Consider the following 22485-nt stretch of genomic DNA (forward strand, 5'->3'; position numbering starts at 1 on the left):
GGACAGCAGATGGGTACTACACATCAACCTGTGTAGTGTGGCTATTTTTGTCAACATAATGAAGAATACATTTGTCAACTAGAGTTGTCATGGAAATTGAGAGAGACAAAAAAGCATTGCTCAAAATAAAGTATGATCAAAAGGGCTGGAGGACTCCAGTTCCTGTCTTTGCAACCCACACTATAATCATCTTTGATGGCTGAAAACAAGAGGGTCTTGAGTTTATATCTCAAAATGAGACTTTGTCAGCAAAACAGGTTTGTTCACACCATGTCAAGGCAAGGATCATCGTTTTCTCAGAGAAAATGTTTTTCATTCACTGAATCACAGACAACTTGCTTTATCACTTCGGTTTTCTTTGACAGTTTCTCGTCTAAGTCAGAACCAGCTTTAAACTGGAGCTGATATGTCAGCAGATCTGTGATTTTCACATGATTTTCACAAATGCAAAGTATTCTCTTTCCCCCCACAGTAAGAAATACAACGTGTGTCAGCCACTGGCTTTGAGAAAGAAATCCTAGTTGCCATTGCAGAGCCACTGCTGGTGTGCTCATAAGGTGTCCCCAACACACGACCCTTCAGAGAGTCAGCGAAGGGCCAGAAGGGAAAGCAGATCTTTGGAAAGAGGTAATGTCTTGGGGGGACAGGGAGAAGTCCCAGGCAGATGGGCACAATGAAGAGATGATGAACTCAGTTTCTCTTTACTGCTTGCTGCCTCCAGAGGATGAGCTGAGTCTTCAGTGGAAAGACCAACTTCAAAGGTTTGGTGTCATTGCTACTGCATGTGATTGATCTCCTAGCACCAGATACACCACAAAAAGCTTTTGTAAATTTATTAGAGAAAACAGTTGCTCTTATCACTAAAGGCAGTTATTCTAAGGATCCCATCTGGGCAAAACCAGCCCCAAGTTTAGGAATTGCTTCATAAGATTTTATGAAATAAAAAAAAAATTAAAAAAGGTTGTCTCCATGTTTTCTTCCCTTCAGCTCTAAAGCTATTCTTTAAAAAAAAAAAAAAGATTGTTTTGTATTTTAAACTATTTCCATAATTTAAAATACTCTGCCCCAGAGCTGTCTGACTCAAGAACAGCACTGGGGCAAGGGAAGTCAAAACAGGTCCTCATTACCATGCTCTGTGCTGATATAAATAGTGTGGAAAATAATACAGTGCGAGGAAAACCAGTGCTGCCAGACTGAGCTTCCAATACCTATTTACCAAGTTCCCCAGCAGCCATGAGACTGGTTTCTAAAAAGACATAAAAAGTCATAATAAAAAAAATGTGAGGGTTTTTTTAAAAGCTATCCTTACTTTTTGAGTCTTCAGGCCATACCTGATTCAGACTTTCAGTCTTAGCTCCTTATATATCTTGCTTTTTAAAAAAAGAATCCTCTCCTTAAAAAAATTAAGTCCATAAAGAACACACTGAACATCAAATGTCTATAAAACATCTCTATAAAAATCACATAACTTGACAACACTGGCAAGAAATGATACTTAATATTCTCATAGTTTTAATAATCTGTGAGGTGATTAATTCCTAATGATTAGTCACGATTTCACTTGCAGAATTAAGGAGATGTGTTTTTATGAATAATGTTACATAGTTTTTAAGCAAAACAGACTCCACAAATAAAAGGTTCGTAGTGCTCCGCAGCTGTGCAATGGGTCCTGAGACAGCATCTGCAGAACCTGTACGGGTTCCAGTGGGCAGTGGTGGTCCCAACAGTGATGTGCACTCAGGAAAATCCCGTGCATCCCTCTACAGTGATGTGCGCTCAGGACAGACTGGCTTTTAGCAAGCCAAGCCCATAGGCTAATGACGGTCAAAGGGGAACCATTCTGAGATGTCAGACAAGGCATGCAGAAAAACTATCCAGATTCAAGTGAATGTTTTCAATACCAGCACTAGGATAAGATTCAAGGTCTAGAAACACCCCAGTAATTCAAAGCATCTGAACTGTGTGGCTGTCACCGTGGCTTGGCTGCGCATTTTGGAGTTCTGCTTCACCACCCTGAGGGGTGCAGGTTCCCAGGAACATATGGGAAAGTCCCACCACAACTCATCTTCCCACTTGTCTGTACATGGGCTCATAGAGTTTGAAGCAGCTTATGTGTGAACGTTTGCAATGGGGTTAAAGCATAGCAGCAGTATGAATGCCTGATGCTTGGGAACAACATCATGCATTTTCAAAACAACTTCTAAAGGTCCTACGCTGTCCATGTGCACTGCGAGTTCTGATTATATAGGTTTCTGCAAATACCTGTAATTTGTTTCCTTCCTTTTCTGCAGGAGGCCCAAATCTCATTAGGAAAACCAGCATCCCCACAGTTGGAGAAAGACGGCTCCTGGAAGAATGGTGGTCAAACCTGCATCTGGCTTGAATTGATTGATTGGATCATCCAGGGAGTAGACGTACAAGCAGATTAATTACTCCATTTGAATGCCACTGTTAACTAGAAGGATTAATGTAGAAAATGATGGATTATTTGCCATCTTTCCCATACTAGGTTTTGGGTTGTATTATTCATTCATTGAAGGTGTTATTTTCTGTTTAGCTGTACTACCTGAATGATTAAACTCATAAGAAAAATCTCTACAGAAGTTAGAGACATGATGGGTTTGCCAAACTTCAATCACCTCTCAACACAAAAATGTTATTTTAATCCTCCTTATTTCTTTCATAAAAGCTGACTAACAAGCTCACTGCACTGTATGCCCCTGTCTGCATTCATTGTGCTTGTGTTTTCCCCACATATAATTATACAGGGGTTAAAAAGTATGTAGTGCCATGCCATGACACAATGCACTGTTTATCTGCAGCATCCTTCCTAAAGCGTCACAAAATGCAGGCACCTTGTGGCTGGACAACAGAAGTGATCTGAGGAGTGAGTGAGGCTGGATCTCACTGCATTTTCTTGGAAAATTCCCAGTGCAACTTGTATCATAAATCAGAAAGCAATGGCTTCAGCTCTCAAGTCCTTCCAACTAGTACATCCAAATGTCTGGTGTGAATCTTTCTTGCAGTACTTTGAGATGCACCTTGCTTTACCCCTTAAGGATACAGAAAAACAATTGCTCTTTCCCCTTTGGAGGACGCTTTTTGAGGATCGTACCCTCCTGTCCCCTCAATCTTGAGGCCCTCAGATACAGTCCTTCCTCTTCTCCCTCTCCTCAGTCTCTTCTTACAGCCGAGTTTTCAGGTATCTGACACTTCTCACTGCTCTCTTCTACCCTGGCACCAGAAGGTCTTCGTCTGTCTTAAAATGCAATACTCAAAGATCAAACCAGACTCCAGCAGAATCTTGGCCAGCTCTGAGTGAAGTGCATAGCTTGTCCTCGTGGCTCTGTCACAGTACATTCATCGTACAAGGATGCTCCTATTCAGGTACTGGTGATACTGTGGTCTACTGATGCACTGTGGTCACACGGTGGGGATGATACACAGACCGTGAGTGACTTCACAAAAGGCCATCTCATGTGCATCAACACCGGTAAAGCCTTGGTGCTACCATTAGGGCTCCAGACATTGTTCCCAGTCAAAATTTAGCTGAACACTTAATCTAGAGTCTTCACAGCTGTTCATGTGAACCAATACTGCCAGGCAAAGGAAATATTCATGAGCTCTACCATGTTAGAGGAATAAGGAATTCCAACAGGTCCTTTAGGGCAGATCTGGGCTTAAAAGGAAAAAATAACAGAGGAGCCAAATCCAAGCCATTTACCTTCATTGCCTTTCTAAAAGCATCTTACACATCTAGGTACAGTATATCGTGTCCAAAATGGGATGACTGCCTTTAGTTGCTAGCAGAGCTCAGCCATCAGACCTCTCTGCAGTCAATCCTGGGTCCACGGTCCACTTGCATCTTTTCAGGAGTGCACTGCAACTGGTTGGTTTTTTTCTATTTTTTAAGCAAAGCAATAGGACTTCAAAAGAAAAGCAATGTCTAAAAAAGATACATTTGATATCTAAAAGATATGTCTGATGAAGCAATTACTTCCCTTTCCTTCCATTTAGGGGATGAAAGAACTTTACGTTCAAAATGACCAGCTGACAGCAGGCTTTGTGTCACGAGTGGATTGAGAGTGAAGGATGGAGGCTGACACTGCTGTAGAGGCATCCAGAAAAATTCAATTTCCACTCTCCAATCAAACCAACAAAGTACGTCTTTAAATATTTGATGTGATCAAAATCTCTGCTGTATTTCAGATAAACATCAGATCTTTAGCCAGCAGGTTGAAAAAGAAAAGGGAAAAAAAAGGTAAAATGTTCTCTAGTAGTATTTCTGTGAGACATTGGGAACATTCCTCTGAGACTTGAGTGTTGGTGAGGACAGATGAATGTCCTCAGGAAACTTCTAGATGAGAGCAGATAAATGCACATCCAAGTGTCATAATCAATGTTTTCTATCAAAGATGCGCTAAAAGGCTGTACATCTGAAGAACTGAGTTAATGGAAGAGATTTAATAAAGACTATGATTTTCTGGCATAATAATAATTTTGAATGTACATGGAAAGCTGTGAGCTGCCAGCTTTTCATATCTGACCAGCCTGATCAAACGACCTTGCTTATGTGCAAAGAACACAATATAGGCAGCAGATTGTGTCACAATGAATCTTTGACAAGACTGAAAAATTTCAGTGTCTAAAAAGTAGGAGAAGTGAAAGTTGGAAGAGAGATTTCTGTTCTTTTGTCAAAAAAACACCCCAGTTTTCTTAAATGTAAAATATATGATTTGGTATTTTATCTCATAAGCCACACATGCAATCTTATCATCTGCATTCTGCAAAATTATAAATATGGAGTTAATATACTACTTTGTCTACTGCTGTTCTCATCCTCGAAAGCTGAATTCAGTATTTAGAGCTCATTATTCAACATCACATTTATTAAACAATGCCCTTTCAGTAGCGTTTTCATATCTACATAATGAAAATTCTTCCTCTTCAGAAAAAGATGAGGGAAATGATTGGGATGAAGAAGTAACCCAAGTTGTCCAGGTGTATTCTTGCTGTATATTAACTAGCTTCACTTATCCTATGGGACACATCTGCATTCAGCAATGAAGAGGCACTGCAGAAAATATCACAAAGAAAATCAGACTTGGGAAACATGTATCCGTGCAGAGGAGATCCAGGCTGGAGCCTGTGGGAATAGGCTGCTGCGGTGAGAGCCAGACGCATGCCCAGTTGATCAGGGACTGCAGTTCTGCAGGAGGAACAAGGCCACAAGGCAACACCGACATGGGTCCCTGGGAAGGGCATGGCATGGAGGGAGTCAGAGCATGGGAGAATTTCACAGCAGAGATCACCAGGGTAACAGGGCTCACCATGAGCTACACAGTTTGCTAGTATGCTGCTGGCTCACTTTTGAATTTGGCCAACTCACTTTCTCTCAGAAAATGCCTGGACATAGCCTGGGGGCGGGGGGGAGGGTAGGACACTCCAGGGACTGTCCACAGCAAACAATATATGAGGTCTCTCTGGTTTGGGAGCCAAGGGGAGTTTCACTGTATGGATTCACACTGTGCCAAGTCACATGCTGCCAGGGCCAGAAAACAGCTGCTGGCCCATCGTACGTGTTCATCTAGACAAAGTCTGGAAAATGCAATAACCATAAAATCCACCAACCATAAACCCCAATTCAATCTAGGCAATACTCATCTCCCACGCAGGCATCAACATGTTCATCTTATGACACCAGAGACCTTCCAGTGAAAGAAAGAAGAAAAAAATGGGGGAAAAACTCTGCAGTGGATAACCTCTACACTGATTCTATGTAAGTTCAATCTTACAACAAGGATATCGAAATGGCCATTCGCACATGGCTGTGGCCTGATGTCCTCTGCAGTTCAAGCAGTAGCGTCACTGTACCATTGTGGTCTCAGGTGTGGCCACACATTTATTGGTAAAGTAATCAGCAGCCAAGTCTAGAGAAATGGATAACGTTGCATGCACCCAAAAAAGTTTTTCAGAAGTACCGACCGAAATAAAAACTTTTAAGCTAAGTACCCAGAACATAGAGGGTGAGGAAAGCATAACATATTGTAATAAAAGAAATTTTAAAAAGACAGAAAACCTCATTAAGAGTAAAAGAATACTTTTGACTTCTCAAGAGATCACTATTAAGTACCTGCAAAAAACAGGCCTTAAAACTGAAACAACCAACCCTATTGAACACCAGAGCCAGGGACTCAGCAAAGGCACTACTTTCATTAAATGATAGAATTTTTCTCCCTTCCTGCTCTTAACTAACCCTTCAATAAGCCAGAGGCAGTGTTTGCACTGAGGCTAATGACTGTGTCCTTTGCTAACATCTCCCCTTGCTCCAGAGCTAACTAACGTGCCTCTCCACAGGGGCTCCACAGGTATGGCTTTTTCTCCCATACAGGCTGACTCATGAACAGAATCAAGTTATGCTCAGAGCAGTTTTTCTGGACTTGTTCTTAGTTTGAATTCAATTCCTGTTTCAGGCTTAAAGAAGCACTAAACAGCCTGAAACTTACCTGTTTTTTCCAAGTGTATTGGCAGATCTAATAAAAGAGATTACCCTTCCCTACAAACCATGCCCCTCTAGACAGGTACATGGGTTTCTTCATTCAGTGGTAAATATTAAGCTTCCCTGGCACACATATTACAGCAAAAAGCTCTGTGAAACTTTTTGTTTAATTTTTTACTGAATCAATATGGGAAGCTAAATCATAAACATGTGTCAGACGCTCTAGAATCATGAGCTGCACAACTGCAAAGGACTATTAGCCTATATATATTATTAATCAAAACCCACCAATAAATAATAAGCCAAGTCACACGAGGCTATTTGCATGCCCAGAGACCTCAACATTTAATGAGGTTTCCTTTGAAGTTAATGTGCCCAAAATGAGAGGCACAGAATGGGCGACAAATATCAATATTGATTTCTTTTGGCATTACTACCCTGGCCTGAAACCCCTGGCAAGAGGAGCACTTTGTGCAGGAGCATTTTCAATGTTTCTGTGAAAAATTAGCAGAATGCTAAATTCCACTTTGAATTTGAAATATGAATCTGAAATGTACTTTGCTCAAGCTTTGTTGAAGAAACAATTTATTACAGCACTTAATCTTCCTGATGAAAGAAAAGGAGATTTTAGCCTGCTAATAAGCTGTATAGAAGCCATGACTAATTAACCTAATTATAGCAGTGTGTGACAAAATGTGATTGTACTAAAACCATGCCTCAAGTAACTGGAGTTGCCAAAAACTCAAAGGCTAATAAACCAACACACATTAAAGAACATAAACACTAATAAAGTTGGCACGAGCCATATTATTTATAGTAAAATCAATACTAGAATTATCACAAAAGACAATCTGAAGAGTACTCAGTATCTGAGAATATAGAATTCACTATCTGAAAATCCTGAAATACATAAAATTAGCACAATTACTGACTGGTGACTGCAACTCTTTGAGATGTGCAGTTCATGGGGATTGTGGATACACACTGAGGGTGATGACACCTGACGTGGGCAGCACACTTGGACACATTGACATCCTGACACGTCACAGCTCAGCGAAAGCGTGTGCAGAGCGGTGTCTTCTTGGCATCACATGGTTTCCATTTCAACCAAAAAACTGAGAGACTCAGTGGGAGAGAACAAGGTGAGTGGGAAGGGATCATCTCAAAAAGAATCAGTTACTGCAATGCAACTTCAGGTGACAGTTCATTCCTAATTCCTGCCTCCCTCAGGATAAGTCTCCAACAACTCCACACACACAATGACTATGTGATAAATACCTAACATTGCATCAGTTTTGGATAGCTGAGGGGTGACAGATTGCAAGGCTGCTGGTGGGGACAAAGCTGGGACACATAGCTGGGGGAAGGGGCGAAGACCATCTTCAGTGATGCCACTGACTCTGTTTGAGCCGTGATGAGTCCCTGGGGGTATTTAAAAGCTGGGCAGACAAGGTGCTTAGGGACAGGGTTTAGGTGGGATGGCAGGGTTAGGGTAACGATTGGACTGGATGATCTTAAAAGTCTTTTCAAACCCAAACAATTCTACGATTCTATGAGTACATGTTCCTTACCACTGGTCTCAGCAGGCTCTGACACGGTGTTCTATGTACTTGGACACACTGTTCACAGAAATGCCTGTTCTCCCGGGTACATCAAACAGTGATGCAAGAATAAAGTCTGAAGAGTGAATGATCAGGTGTTATTATTCCTTCTGGTGTTTATGACCTTGACCTGGAGACTGTACTGACTTCATCACAGTAGTGATGCAGCTGCAACAATCATGATGAATCACATGGGGAACATGAAAGGCCGTTTCACCCACACTGAATTGGAACTGGCCTGCACAGAAAGGATCATCTCACAGAGAAGAAAACTCACTGCAAACTTAACAGGTGTCTGCTTGGAGAATGTACCACCTGCAGGCAGGACTAGCAAAGGCATCCTTGGGCACTGCAAGGGTAATATGTTTCTTAAGCTACATAAAAGGATCCCCAAAATGAGACTCAGAGCCCGAAACTTCTGAAACTTGGTAGAAGGAAGTTCACCTTCCAGAGAAGACTCAGAGGACTGAAGTAGAAAGCAGCTTTGCAGTACAGAATGCTCCCAAGCAGTGAAGAACTCCAACCCAGAAGGACTCCAGAGGAACTGAAATGTCCCATTCACCCTATATATCCCCATGCTGAACATGGGCAGGGACAGAGCAGAGCTGAGAAAGCCTGAGAGTTCAAGCAATAATATCTATGTACATCTACAATCTCTACAAGGCTGCACAGCCCAAAGCTCAGGTACACTGCTGCAAAGCATGTATTGCGTGGGCTTGATGGCTGACTACCCCTGATTATGTGTGTTGACCCTAATTGCCTGTTTAATTTTTCTTCAAAGGAGGAACAGAAATAATGCTGCTGCTGTCTGAATGGCACAATGTCACTGCTGAACAAAACATGATTTAAAGAAAGGGTGTAGAATTTTTTTAATTCCTCCTTTATTATGGAAATACGCCTTTTAGAGGATGAACAGGGCTGGTTTAGTGAGAAGTTCCAAGCTTATTTTATGGCTGAAAATGTGATTCCGACATTTTCAGCAAAAGCTAGGTCGCATGCATGAGCAGAATGAAGCAGAGGTCCTGTCCTCACTGCCAAAGAAGAGGTGGAGATGATAACTCCTGGTCAGGGCAGGCACATCTGGCATGAATTGTTCCATGCTACCATTTAAAATCAGTAGGGGTGACCTGTGTTAGAAACATCGGCTTCATTTGACTTCTGAACTGCAGTCTGCAACTTAGACCTCCAACTCTGTACTACTTTAAAAGACAGCGTTTGCCAAATAAAGCACAGCCCAGCATGTGCTTGCCCAGAAAGGCACGTGGCACCATAAGCCAGGGCTGCTGCAAAACTCTGGAAAGCTCCATATACCAAAAGAAACAGGAAATAAGAACAGAAATGTCTTGGGCCTGTATGAAGACATTTTGTCTGATCACCCTCCAAGGACCAAATACATTCAGCATGGGGAAAGGGAGAGAAAGGGAAACCCAAAATGTCCCAGATGAAAATTTAAGAACTATCTCAATGAAACCAGGATGTCTTCACTCCCTACTTTAAAGCACCAGAGAAATGTCCCACAAAGGCAGCACGCTATGAAGAAAACTGATTCTTAAAACACAGCAGATGCCAGAGATTGTTGAGAAGCCACAATAAAACAAATGATACAATCTCAGATCCAATAGAGTGTGAATGAGCATACTTAATCTGAAGAATATTTTGACCCCTTCCAGAAAACAAATTCTACCCTGCTGAATCAGGTTCAAATCCAGCACAATTTGTGTTTGTTAACAACAAGGAGCAAAGATGGGATAACTCACATCTCTTTGGGATGCTCTTCCTCACCTCTCACTCCAAACACAGGCCAGCTGTTGACCTTCTCATTGTCACAGCAGTATTTTTTGTAGGTCTGCCAGCTGTCTTTACTCAGCACATCTCTGCAGGTGGTCATACCTACCTTAAATTCCCACCTCCTCCCAAATACAGTGAAGATCTCCATGTCCTTTACAATTTATAACCACAAAACCAAGAAGATATTCTCATTGCTCTCTTACAGAGAGAGAAGCCTAAATCTCAGGGGGAAAACTCACCTTGGGAGCACACAGATCATTAGGGGCACAGTCATGAAGAGCCCACAAAGTTGGTCTTGTGCCTACAGAACTTTCTGTAGCATTTTTGTGGCTTTTCTCACGTATAATCAGAACTCTGTTCACCAAATGCTCTAAGGACCAACCTGAGGGCTGCTGAAAGGCTTTTAGAGGAGATAAGGAGTGCTGATATCGCACAGTCCGAGTGAAACAGGTACCTTGATCCCTCCCCAGGAGTGATTAGACAGGAACTCTACAGGGCTTGTGACTCTGCTGTGCGCTGGGTATCTTAGTAGGAAATCCAGTTCTACTGTTTTGATTTCTTTACTCATCAGAAGTATCTGTAATTGAAAACAAACAAAATAACTTTGAGTATCCTGGATACAGAGAAGCAATAAGCTCTAGCAGATTAATTATTTGACTCATATAGCTGCCAAGTGTGGCTAACAAGTACACAGTGCCCTGTGTTGGGGGGTGTGTGATGAAACATAGTATGTAGATGTTTTGGGTCTGCCCAAAAGGGGACTAGCAATGAGTATGGAGATTGGCAACATGAGAGGACCAAAGTCTGGGAAAGCTATGTAGTAAGGACTGTGGTCCAGGCTCATAGATAGCACACTGAGGAGTCTCTGCCAGCAGAGAGGCAGGCTGCAGGGTGTGCTGCAGGTCCCTGGGCTGGATATCTGCAGCTAGAGAACAGATCACTTTCTTGAAAGGAACCAGAGCATGCACCCCCAGGGCACGCTACGAAGGTCATGTCCATCTCTCGCTGTCTTGTTCAATTTTGACAGTAAGTGGAGACATAGTAAGTGTTTTGAAAAACAAACAAACAAAATCAAAATTTAAAAAAACCCAAAAACCTTATGGTACATGCATCAAGAGAATAAGCAGGCCCCTGGGGTCTCAAACACTGAAGAGAACCTGGGCCATTCAACTACTACCAATGTTTTTAACACCAACGGTGGCTTTCAGGAATACATGGAGGAAGACTGCCAGAGAAATGTTCGAGGTAATGCTGGAAAGCCGTGCATGCTCATGAGCCCAGCTGGAGTCAGCGCTCTGAGTGCACTGCCAGACTTCTGAAGTCTCAGATACAAATTCTAAAACCCTGAACACCAATTCTGGGGGGAAAAAGAACAGTGCTGGAGTGGTCACTTTGTCATTTCCTTGACGCAGATCCTAGACTGTATCTCGCTATTGCCTATTGGGCAACAGCATCTGAAGTGTGCCAGGTATCTCTTCCACCGATGATGGTAACAAGGTACTCGGTTCAAGAGCCAACTACTTTTTTATATAGGAGAATCCTGTGCCTCATCACTCAACTGCCTCCACACACTGAAATTGTGGATGCTGGTTTTTCTGACAGCTTAAAGTGACCCATTAGCTATTTTTAATGCTTACTGTAGTTACAAGCAGAATGTGTGTTACTTCAATACTTTATTTAGAGATTATATTAGAAAATGTAGGTACCCATTGGGTCAGAATTAAGGCTGGCATTGCAAAATATAAGCTGACTCATATTTATCAACTAAATATATTGTCAGAGTTCATTTTTTTTAATATGTAAATATATGTGTGTATATATATACTTAATTTCCCTTTTACACATAGTATTTTGCTATGTATATTTAAAAAGTCACGGCAATCACTGGACCAAGGTTAGCTGGACCTGCACAGTGTTTCAGCCGTCCAAACTGCGTTCATATCTGCATTCTACATGTCAGGGCATTTACACAGTCATTCACTGCACAAACTTAATAACAACTTTGCAACATCATGTCAAGCACTATTTATTGATAGAATTTGATTTCAGCACAGGGATATACAAAGGTCTCCTTGCTCAGATCGTAGACTGAAATTATACTAACATACTGGAGAAAAGACAGCAGCTATGTAGCAAGCATTGCTTCTGGATAAAACAAATAAGCCTTCAAAACCAGCTTGCCTTGCTCTTTTTTTCAGGTGCTGCAAGCAGGTATTACTCTCTCAAGCAACCATTTGTCAGCATAATGCAAATCAAACACAGCATCTGTGACTGTTATCAGCAAGAGAGGCAGAGAAGAAAATCAGTTCCCCAGCCCTTGTATTTGCTGCCCTGGTGCTGAAGGCCACAGCTGTGACAGTTTGTGCTTTCTTTCCATGCCAATATCTTTGCCTGTAAAATAAATCATTGCATACAAATTACATGAAATGGTGATGTTTACCTGGAAGGTAACTTGAGCAGTGTAGGTCAATTTATCGCACTCAAACAGCCCCCGGGTTGTGTACTGGAACACGGAGAAGGTAATGCTGTCAATGAGGTTCAGCACGCGCACCGCGAGGCTCTCATCTGGGGCTGCCCTCTCAATGGCTTTCTGAAACACAATGCTGAACGCCTGGGTGGGGGGACACAGAAAGACACGGGAGGTTTCTAGGTGCTCTTTGCATGCTCCTGGGTGTCACCTCAAGTATTGCAAGAAGTGAAGCCAACTCAGATATTGTATCTCTGGGGCCACAGGCAAAGCATTCCCATCTGCCCAGCACTGTGGCCCACCATCTCCAGGAGCCACAGGAACACATCTGGAGACCAGAGCCTGTATCTGCCTTTAGCTGCTTTTTCAGGAGCATATAGCCAGGCAATGATGACATTCCCTGTGACACTGCGTTCTCTTGGGCTTGAGAAAGTAGTGCAGAGACAGGCTGACTGAATTAAGACACAATGGATATAGGAAACATTTCTCTGACCAAATGTGTTCTTTCACAGGGATTACATAGTCCACTTTCTCTGCAAAAGTTGAGCCAAAAGCTAGCGGCGTTCCCAGAGGAAAGCACACTGCCCATTTCACAAATATATCAACTTAGAAAAAAGCAATTCCCCTAAATAAATAAAAAAAGTCGCCATGAATATTCAGTAAAGGACTAGATGAGAAGGGCAGGTAGGACTTCATCTTGTGGAAGTGGGATTAACGACTCAGTAAATTCCCCTTGGGGATGGGTGCACGCATTGAGAATGATGGTCTTATATAAGATACTAAGGATTCTTGTAACAACATTTCTGATCTAAGTGAGAAAACACAAAAAACTTCCAGAGCCTTCCAAAGAAAACCCATTAGCAAACTATTAAATGCAACTGGAAAAAGAAAAAGAAACAAAAAAGCCTAAATCCTGATTAGCAATGCAAAGGCTCCATATACTGGGACTCAGCCAATGGGAAATAACCAGACCAATACAAATTAATAGCACCACCTGGACAAAGCATGACTCTGTTGGCAGCATTATTTTTAGGGTTCTACAAAGGAAAAACAATGCCTCAACAAATTAAAGCAACAATGATACCTATTGCATTATTAAATAATTGCAGAATGCATTTTCCTGCTTAACTTTTATTCAAATTGTGTTCAAACATGCTGCAGAGTAGCATATAAATCTTGTGTGCTCTAATTTATAATGGGCTTCTAGCTGTGTGGTGAGTATTTTAAAATCATCTCTGTGCATCTTTACACAATGTTTTATGATCTGCCATCAAAATTTATTAGATAAAAATATTTTGCCCAATAGTTTTCTATGTATTTATACACATTACTGATGTTAACTGGAAAACATAAAACAAACAAAATACAGAAGACACAGATTAAAGGTGAAACCTCAGAAACTCCTGTATCTATTATAAATGTGTAAGGAATGAATCTTTCAAAGGGCACCCTTGCACAAAAGATTTTCTCTGCATTTTCCTGGTAAAATTATTTCAACGTATGAGTTGTAGATATCAAAAAGAAAAGCTTCTTTGTGGATGAAGCTCAAAATATTGTATTCTCTTCTCAATTACTTTTTCCAGGTCACTTGTCAAGGTAAGAAATCGTTTGGAAAAAGTTGTAGACTAGGATGCCATCTCATTTAACCCTCCATTCCCCAAAACACCTTTCTCTTGTGTTAGAAAAAGATCTTCCATTTATTAAAACATTAAAACTGGAACTGTTCAATAAATACCCCAAAAGGCCCTTGGGTCTCTACTGGCCAGACCTACTAAGACTACGCCGCCAAAGCAAGGGATGGTCTGTGCTTTCACTTTTACTGCAGCAGGTCCTTAGAAAGCTGCTCCAGGACTAAGACTTCCCCAGTGTCCTGAGCAGCACATGCAGAGCACTGAAAGAGGGGACCCCTGCCTAAGCAGCTTCAAAGACAGAGGGGATGGCTTGAAAGAAACCCCACTTCCTACTGTCAAGGAACAGAAAGAAACTGGTTAAGTGATGCCCAAACATGAAGCAAAGACATGAACTCTGAATTCGCTACTGGTCATATTTTGTTCCAAAGATCTAGCTCCTCCATTGTGGCAACTGAGTCTCAGTCTATCCACATCTGCCACCAAGAGAAGCATTGGTGTCTCAAAGATAGTCAAGAAACTTGGAAAACATAGCCATGCTCTTATTCCCACAGAAGCTACTGGCTTCCCACTGGGCTCTGCTGCCACGTGGCAAGTGGGACAGTTCAGCCCCATCACTATGAGTAGCAATAATTACATTGAAATCAACCTGTCATTTTGGGAATGTTCTCCAGGTGTTCTGGTAAGAACAGCTCCAGGTGGGAACACTCTCCAGAGGCAGGACATCATTCCTGGTTCTCCATGTAACATGCACATCCCGCAGAGCTACACTTGCTATGCAGGAAAGGGTGGAATCATAGAATCAGAGAATGTTTTAGGTTGGAAGGGACCCCTAGAGGTCATCTAGTCCAACCCCCTTGCAGGGAGCAGGGACACCGCTAACTAGATCAGGCTACTTAGCGCCCCATCCAACCTGGCCTTGAATGTTCCCAGGGATGGGGCTTCCACTACCTCTCTGGGCAACCTGTTCCAGTTGTTCCTGGATTTCCAAGGTTTGATGCACCTACACTTCTCTGATCTGCAAAATTAAGCATTCTTACCATACTAGAGTGAATTCTGAAGTATGACTAGAACAAGATGAAGCTATTCAGATGGTAAACTTGAAGCAACTGCTTCTCAGCCTGGGGTCTAAGACAGCTGTGGGCTGTAAAATATCAAGAGATAATTTATTGTAAATTGGAGAGCAATGCCTTGGAGCACATGTCCCGATTCTGAACACTGAAGTTCCCTAGCAGCTAACAACAGTGTTTCTGGACTGGTTAAGTAAGGTCTTTCTGACACTGCATTGAAAGTAAAAGGCTTTGGTAGAGAAAGAGCCCATTGGGCAATAAGGACTATCTGCAGTCTGCCTTACAGGATCCTTGGTATCTTCCCTAGTCCTAGTTCATATCATCCCTTGTCACACAGACAGCAAGAATCCTTGTGTTTCCTTACTGCCCTTCCCACAGCGGACAGTATCTTCTTGGTTTGTTTATTTATTGATCACATGCACACGTGTACATAGATGCCTTACAAAGAAAATAAGAGTGATTTAAAGAGTATAATTTTCATCTTCATACCTCAGTCCCCTGTGCATAATGGAGTCTCACTTTCACCACTATCCAGTGTGGATTTTTTAAATTTAATTTAGGCTTTTTCTTAACAATCATTAATTTCTGGAGATGATGCAGTTAGTTTAATGAGAAAACAGGATTTTATTCCACTTCATGCATCAACAACAAAATTGTTACCTAAGTGCAATTATAAAATAGTTAGCTTTCTTGGGCATCAAATACCCACAGCTCTTATTCACTATATGGGGTGTTAAATAAATGAAGGCATTCATCAATGTTGGGTGTGTTGATCAAACCACTAGAGAAAATGTAGCTTGGCTTACGAATTCTAGGTCAAGTCTCCTACATCTCTTCTCTTACTCATGTTATTGAATGTATTTGACAGGGTGACAGTGAGAAAGAAGGAATTATTGATAAGTGATTATTAGTGTCAGTTTTAGAGGAAAAAACAAGCCAACATGGGGAATAAAACCAGAAAGGCCTACTGTGCTTTCAGTCCCTGGCCTCCATGTGCCTTAGCATAGCTTCTAAGAGGATCTGTTCCATGATCTTCCCAGGCACAGAGGTGAGGCTGACAGGTCGTTAGTTCCCAGGGTCTTCCTTTCTACCCTTTTTGAAAAGCGGCACAAAGTTTCCCTTTTTCCTGTCACTGGGGACTTCACCTGACTGCCATGACTTTTCATGGAGAGTGGCTTGGCGACTTCATCAGCCAATTCTGTCAGGACTCTGGGATGCATCTCAGTAGATGTCTATTTGTAGGTAGTCTATTTGGATAGGACAAAAAATTAGCAAGGCCTTTGGAGCACAGACATGTGTCTTCTACATTTATTTTAGGAGCACGGGGCAAGAAGTAGTCTCGCTACCTGCATGGTCCCCATTGGGGTTCATACTGCCATCATGAGCATGCCTGTAGCAAAGACTGCCAGCAGCCATGCTGCAAGGTGGTAACAAATTCATAAATCCCAGCTGGACTTCTAGTCTATGGACATTTTAGGCTGTAGGTTTTCTTGTCTGTCTGATGGCCACAAAACATTGTGAGAAGAGCAGAAATACAGCCTTCCAAAGGACTCCTCCCAACTGTAGATAAGCACGTGTGCAGGCCCATACCAAAAGGCAGTGAAAGTTCAAGTCATGCACATACTCTCTCTTCCTTCACACCAACCATACACAGACACTAACCCAAAGTCAGATTTCACACCATGCTATTGACTACCTGAAAGCCTTCTGTAACTGTAATGTAGGAAGTGTCCAAGCTCCTGAAAGCTCAGCTTGTGGGCTTCTTGTGTTGTAGAGATGGAGGTAGGAATGACTTGCCTTTTGTACAGATGGTGGCAATAAATCCCTGGTGACGTGGTCTCAGTGGGACAGGACAGTGTTTAGAGAGTGATGTGGTGTTTAAATACTTTGTCATCTGGGAAGTCAGGACTGTTTCAACATCAAGGTCTTGGATAATTGTTAAGGGCTGCAGTGATTCCTATTAACTCATGAAATATCTGCACAGGCATCATAAACCTGATGACATCACAGATACAGAACTAATGTAACTATAAAGAAAATATTAACTGGCGGGGCAAGTGACTCCAAATGCTGTGCAAAATCTCTGTGCATAAATATATAAAATACATAGAAAAAAGTATTTTGTTGGCTCTTTGCCCATATGATATTAAATCCATTGTTCATCTTGTTCTGCCAGGCCAAGGCTATCAATATGGAAGAAAGAATAAATGGCTTGTAAAGTTCTGCTCTGCAAAGAAACTTCCTGGATTTTTAGTAATAAATGATGTTAACACGTCGCTAAGACTGTGCCTTTCCACAAGACTTCAACTGCTTAGAAAGAAACCAAGAAAAGAAAGAAAAGCTATTTAAGGCTTATCTAACCTGATCCCAGTCTGATATCCTGTGGTGGGCTGACTGGCAAATTCAGAGCCGAGTAGGGACCCTGGCCCACATTCAGTACTGGACGCAGAGGGACCTTTTCTTTTGGCATTCAGACCACTCCTCACTGGGTCTTTGCAGGTCCTGCCAAAACTCTGCTCCTTCCACCGAGGGCAGCAATAAGCACGCTCTGCTCAGCATTTGCAGTAAGTTTTGGACAAATCTTTCTCAGTGAGTGCTAAACGCTACTGCAACACAAGAATAATGGATGCTAAGCAGACTTATAAAGAAATAAATTACAGGAAAATTTTCCATAAAGACAGATCAGCAGAACGGTTTATGTTAGACCAGCTTTTTGTCTGGGAGTTCAAACATCCCCAAGAGGCCCAAGATGACTTTGAACCTCAGCAAGAAAGAGAATCATAGAATCATTAAGGTTGGAAAAGACATTTAAGATCATCAAGCCCAACTGTTACCGTAACCCTGCCATCCCACCACTAAATCCTGACCCTAAGCACCTTGTCTGCCCGGCTTTTAAATACCCCCAGGGACGGGGACTCAACCCCTTCCCTGGGCAGCCCCTTCCAGTGCTTGACAAGCCTTTTGGGGAAGGAATTTTTCCCAGTGTCCAACCTAAATCTGCCCTGGCACAACCTGAGGCTGTTTCCCCTTTTCCCATCTCCCATTCCCTGGGAGCAGAGCCCCCCCGTCTCACCCGTCTTGTTAGGCAGTTGTAGGGAGCATTAAGGGCTCCCCTCAGCCTCCTCTTCTCCAGGCTAAACACCTCCAGCTCCCCCAGACACTCCCCAGCAGCCTTGGGCTCCAGACCCCTCCTCAGCTTTGTTGCCCCCTAGGTCCTTTCCCGACAGGCAGCTCTCCAGCCACTCTTCTGCATGCCTGTAAGCATTGTGTGGCGTTGTTGTGACCCAAGTGCAGCTCCCAGCACTTGGCCTTGTTGAACCTCATACAGTTGGCCTCGGCCCAACAGTGAGGCAGCAGCTCTGCCTGCCGCAGCCGTGGGCATGGCCACTGGCTCATGGGGACAGTACCTTCAGAGAGAACTGGTACATGGGATGGATGGCATGGAGGTCGTTCATGGTGAAGTACAGCAGAGAGGCCCGTGCAGCAGCAGGCCTGTAGTGCTCTCTGGCTTCGTTAATCTTGGTTTCTGTCATCTTAGACTCCTGGACCTGGGAGGAAAAGACAGAACAAAATTGCTGTGAAAATCTCCTTGTGAATTGAGCATGCAGCCCAGGAGAGGGTTGACATCTACCATGATGTCAGGCCAAGCATTGGGCAACCTGCATGTGACCACTGCAGAGACCAGCCTCTGCCCTCTGAGCCATGGTGCAGCCAGGCTTGAGCCGCCTACTCCCAACATCCCCCTTCCTCTGGCATATTCTCCATTTAACTGCATTTACCACCCTGTTGCCCAATCCTCCTTTTTCCCAAGCTCCCTCCAGGCTTCTCACTAGGATCCCTGCTCTTTACTAACTAGAATTGTTTTTCTCATCAATGAGTTTCTCCCGTTAATTGCCCCCCTCCTGTGCAGGTCATTAATAACACAGGGCTGAACAGACTCAGTGCTGCTCTCAAGGCAGCTTCCCCCAAGACTGAGAATTGCTAATTTATAATGGCTATTTGCTGCCTTTCCTCACCAGCATTGAACACACCTCTGCCTTGCTGACCAGGTGTCTGCATAGCTGCTGTGATGCACATGGTGAAAATCCATTTGGCAAATACATCACCCTATTCTCATCTCAGTCCCATTCATTCTTTCATTCCACTTCAGAAGCATAAAGTGACATCCTCGAGCCTCTTGTGGATTATTTTAGGCTCTGGCTATGTACAGTCATAAGCATCTTGCAACACAGCCACATGTGGCCGAGCCAGTGCTGACCCAGCTAGCTCAGCAAACCATGCAATGGGGATGTGGCAGAAAAGGGCTCAGCACATGTTGTACAAGCCAGCAGGGCATGATATAGCCCTCACTGAAATGCACCCCACTGGGTCTCCCTCTGCCATGACCTGAGCTGGTGTGAGCACTTCAGGCTGGGGCACATCAAACCTTCCCAGCAAAGCACAGACTGAGCCTTAATCTGTTGTGTGCAACCAGAACATGTTGGGATCTGTGGGATTAGGCTGTTTGTCCAACCCCGTGAGCCCCCCCAAAGAGCAGCTTCAATGTCTACTGCAGAAACAAGCATCTGCATGGGCCATGAATCACCCATCTGCATCAGATAAGTCCTCTTTCTGGCAGCACCCATGTATCTCCACTGACTATAAAGGGAGCCCAGAGTCTAGCTTAGACCCAGGCAACTTTTAGATATCCCATCCCCCAAACGACTAATAAATCTAGACAAATAAAGCCAGAGGTAGGGAAGACAATGGCTTTCCATAAATAGAGCAGGGAGGACTTCCATAGGAAGGAAAATGTTGGCTGAATGTTTTTCTTTGGGTAGACAGACCAAGAACAGACTAAGGGTTGACTTGAGAAGCAGACCTCTAACAGGCTCTGAGACAGCTTTCCATGTGGGTACCGAACCCATAAAACCCAGGTGCAAACTCCAAAATTCATCCCTGTTGCCAAAGAGCTGGCAGTGACCGTCTTTACAACCACAACTTGTTTAGAAATTGAAGTGCTTCAAGAACACCTACTTCAAGAGGGAGATGCCTAGCTTGCCAGGTCAAAACATCCCTTCAACATCCCCCTTTGGCGGTTCAATCAAACCCTCCTTAAGGAGCTGAATGCATCTGATGTACCATGAATGGCTAGCAGAAATAATTCATAATTTTTAACGTGGAAGATCACTTAGTTCCTTGGTTGCTAGGGAGCGCTGGGAAGTGAGAGGCAGTTGCAGCCCGGCCCCAGCATGTGGGTTACTCATCTAGGCAGCATGGGGCAGGACAAGTGTGGGCTGTGAAGATGGGAGGACTGTGGAGGAAAGCAGCTGAGAATGGTCACACAGGAGTCCTGTCGCAATCCTGACATGACAACCGCACTTCTCAAGTTGCCTCAGTGGCAGGGGAAAAGCACTGTGCATTAACTGACCCGGTCTAGCGAGCAAGGTGAATGGGGTAGGTGGCAATGCTGACACTGCACAGTGCTGATTTATATTCTAAGAAATGGAAGGATATGAAATACCCAAGTTCGTGCAGATTTACTCGAGATCTCAAACTCAACAGGTTCCAGTCCCCGGTCAGTACTAAAATCCAGTTTAATTGAGGAAGTATGATATATTCAGGATTGCACTGGAACGGTTTAAAGCTGCCTTGATACAGTGTGTAAGTTTTATTGTCTTTACAACAGGCACTGACATTTTCTCTTGGTCTTAAATAGGCCATTTAACATAGAAAAACTCCAAAGAATTAAATGGCCTGAAGCTGTCCAGAATGGAGAGCACTTCAATTTCTACCACTTTCTACTCTCTACTCAGCAGAAGAGTCAGAGATGGGCAGACTAAAGAAGTTATGTGCCACCCAGAAAATCTTAAAGATAACATCACACACATGCTTTTTGCTAGGCTATCCCTGTCTTTGTACCTTCTCTTCAATTTCTGCAGCTGTCTGTTTAGTGATCTCCAAGTTCTCAACCAACGCTGTGTCTCCCAGGAAGTTCCCAGATGCTGATGACAACCGAGAGAGCAAGTTGTCCTCTAAGGTTTTCAAGCTGATTTTGAATCCATTCTGTTGCTTTGTGAGATCTGACTGTAAACAATAAATTCAGAAAGTTTTAGCCACAAAACATGTAGTTAAAGTATGGATTAAACACCTTCATGTGGGAACAGGCTTCTAACTGACATTTGCCATAGTTCAATATTGCTTACTCCTGCTCTCTGCGACTCCTGGGCACGGGCAGAGCTCTGGAGATCACTCCATATCCAACAAGCCATCAACTCAGAGAAACCTTGAACAGCACAGAAAGCACCAGGTAACCGAGCCCTTTCGCTAGTAATGCATTAAAATGCTGGAAATTTATCAGGAGGAAAAGACCCTTTACCCCCATCTCAAACATACAACCTGCATCTCTCTCTTAGAAGTATTTATTTATTGGGCTCAAGTCAGCCTGGAGAGTCCCTGCTGCTTCTCACCCTTCTGGGTGAACATCTACACTTGCCACTACACACCACCACCAGTCACACCAGCAATGAGGACCACAGGGCTAAAACTTGATGGCAAAACCAACAGCAAGGTGTGAGGGATGGACTTGCTGGACATTTGTCTCAAAGCTTGCCCACATTAAGCTAACAGGACCTTGCAGGGCAGTTGTGCAAGCTGCCACCGTGCCTCCATAGCCACAAGGATGGCGGCAAGGCCCTGGTGACACCCTATCAGGTGCCAGCAACCGGCTGGGGGCATGTGCACATGGTTGGTGCGTGAGACCCCAGGCACAGGAGAGGGGCTCAGACAGGAGATGCGAGCTGCTGCCCTGGGCAAGCACGGCACAGGGGTGAAGCTGTTGCCGAGGGCCTGTAGAAGCACATGCCTTAGGCACACAGCCTATAAAAGGCCGCAGTCTCAGACCCTGTGTGCAATCACCGACCCCACAGGAGCCCACCAAAGACCCTGGGCAACCACCAACCTCGTAGGAGACACCCAAAAACTCTGCATGATTACTGAGGACCCTGTGAGACCAATGAAGACCCTGCATGACCACCAACCCCATGTGTGTGATCACCCGCCATCGAAGAAGCACAGACCCCCAGGATGTTGCGGATCCATGGTGGTGACTGTCTGCGCTCTTCTGTTCAGAACTCTTGCTTAATTTCCCATCTTTCCTTCCTTCCTTTCCTATTGCTGCTTTCTCTCTTTCCCCCAAACAGATAATAAACGGGTGGGTTTACAACATCTGAGTTTGTTTGTATCTTAACCTTGCTCAAAGGATCAAACCTGAAAATGAGAGGTTGGTCTAGCCACCCCTAGCCTCCCAGATTCACCTGAGGCTCACTAGAAAGCAAGGGGGCCTTCCTCTCATGCAAAAAAATTGGATCCTAACACAAGGTCATTTCGGTCCAGAGATGAGCACAATGCATCTCAGGCTGAGAACTGAGGGCAAAGTCAAAACCTCACTTGA

The 22485-nt window shown here is 43.5% G+C and overlaps 1 protein-coding gene across 1 annotated transcript in view; it reads right to left on the reverse strand.

Annotated features, from left to right (window-relative positions):
- DNAH9 (dynein axonemal heavy chain 9) overlaps window positions 1-22485 on the reverse strand; it is a 201691-nt gene that overhangs the window by 60786 nt on the left and 118420 nt on the right. The window contains 4 exon segments of the mRNA XM_035902634.1: window positions 10343-10465; window positions 12329-12499; window positions 18461-18601; window positions 20955-21119. Of these exon segments, the coding sequence (XP_035758527.1) occupies window positions 10343-10465; window positions 12329-12499; window positions 18461-18601; window positions 20955-21119 (600 nt within the window).

The sequence above is a fragment of the Egretta garzetta genome, unplaced genomic scaffold, assembly GCF_000687185.1.
Source record: "Egretta garzetta isolate BGI_Z169 unplaced genomic scaffold, ASM68718v1 scaffold589, whole genome shotgun sequence".
NCBI classification, from domain to species: domain Eukaryota; kingdom Metazoa; phylum Chordata; class Aves; order Pelecaniformes; family Ardeidae; genus Egretta; species Egretta garzetta.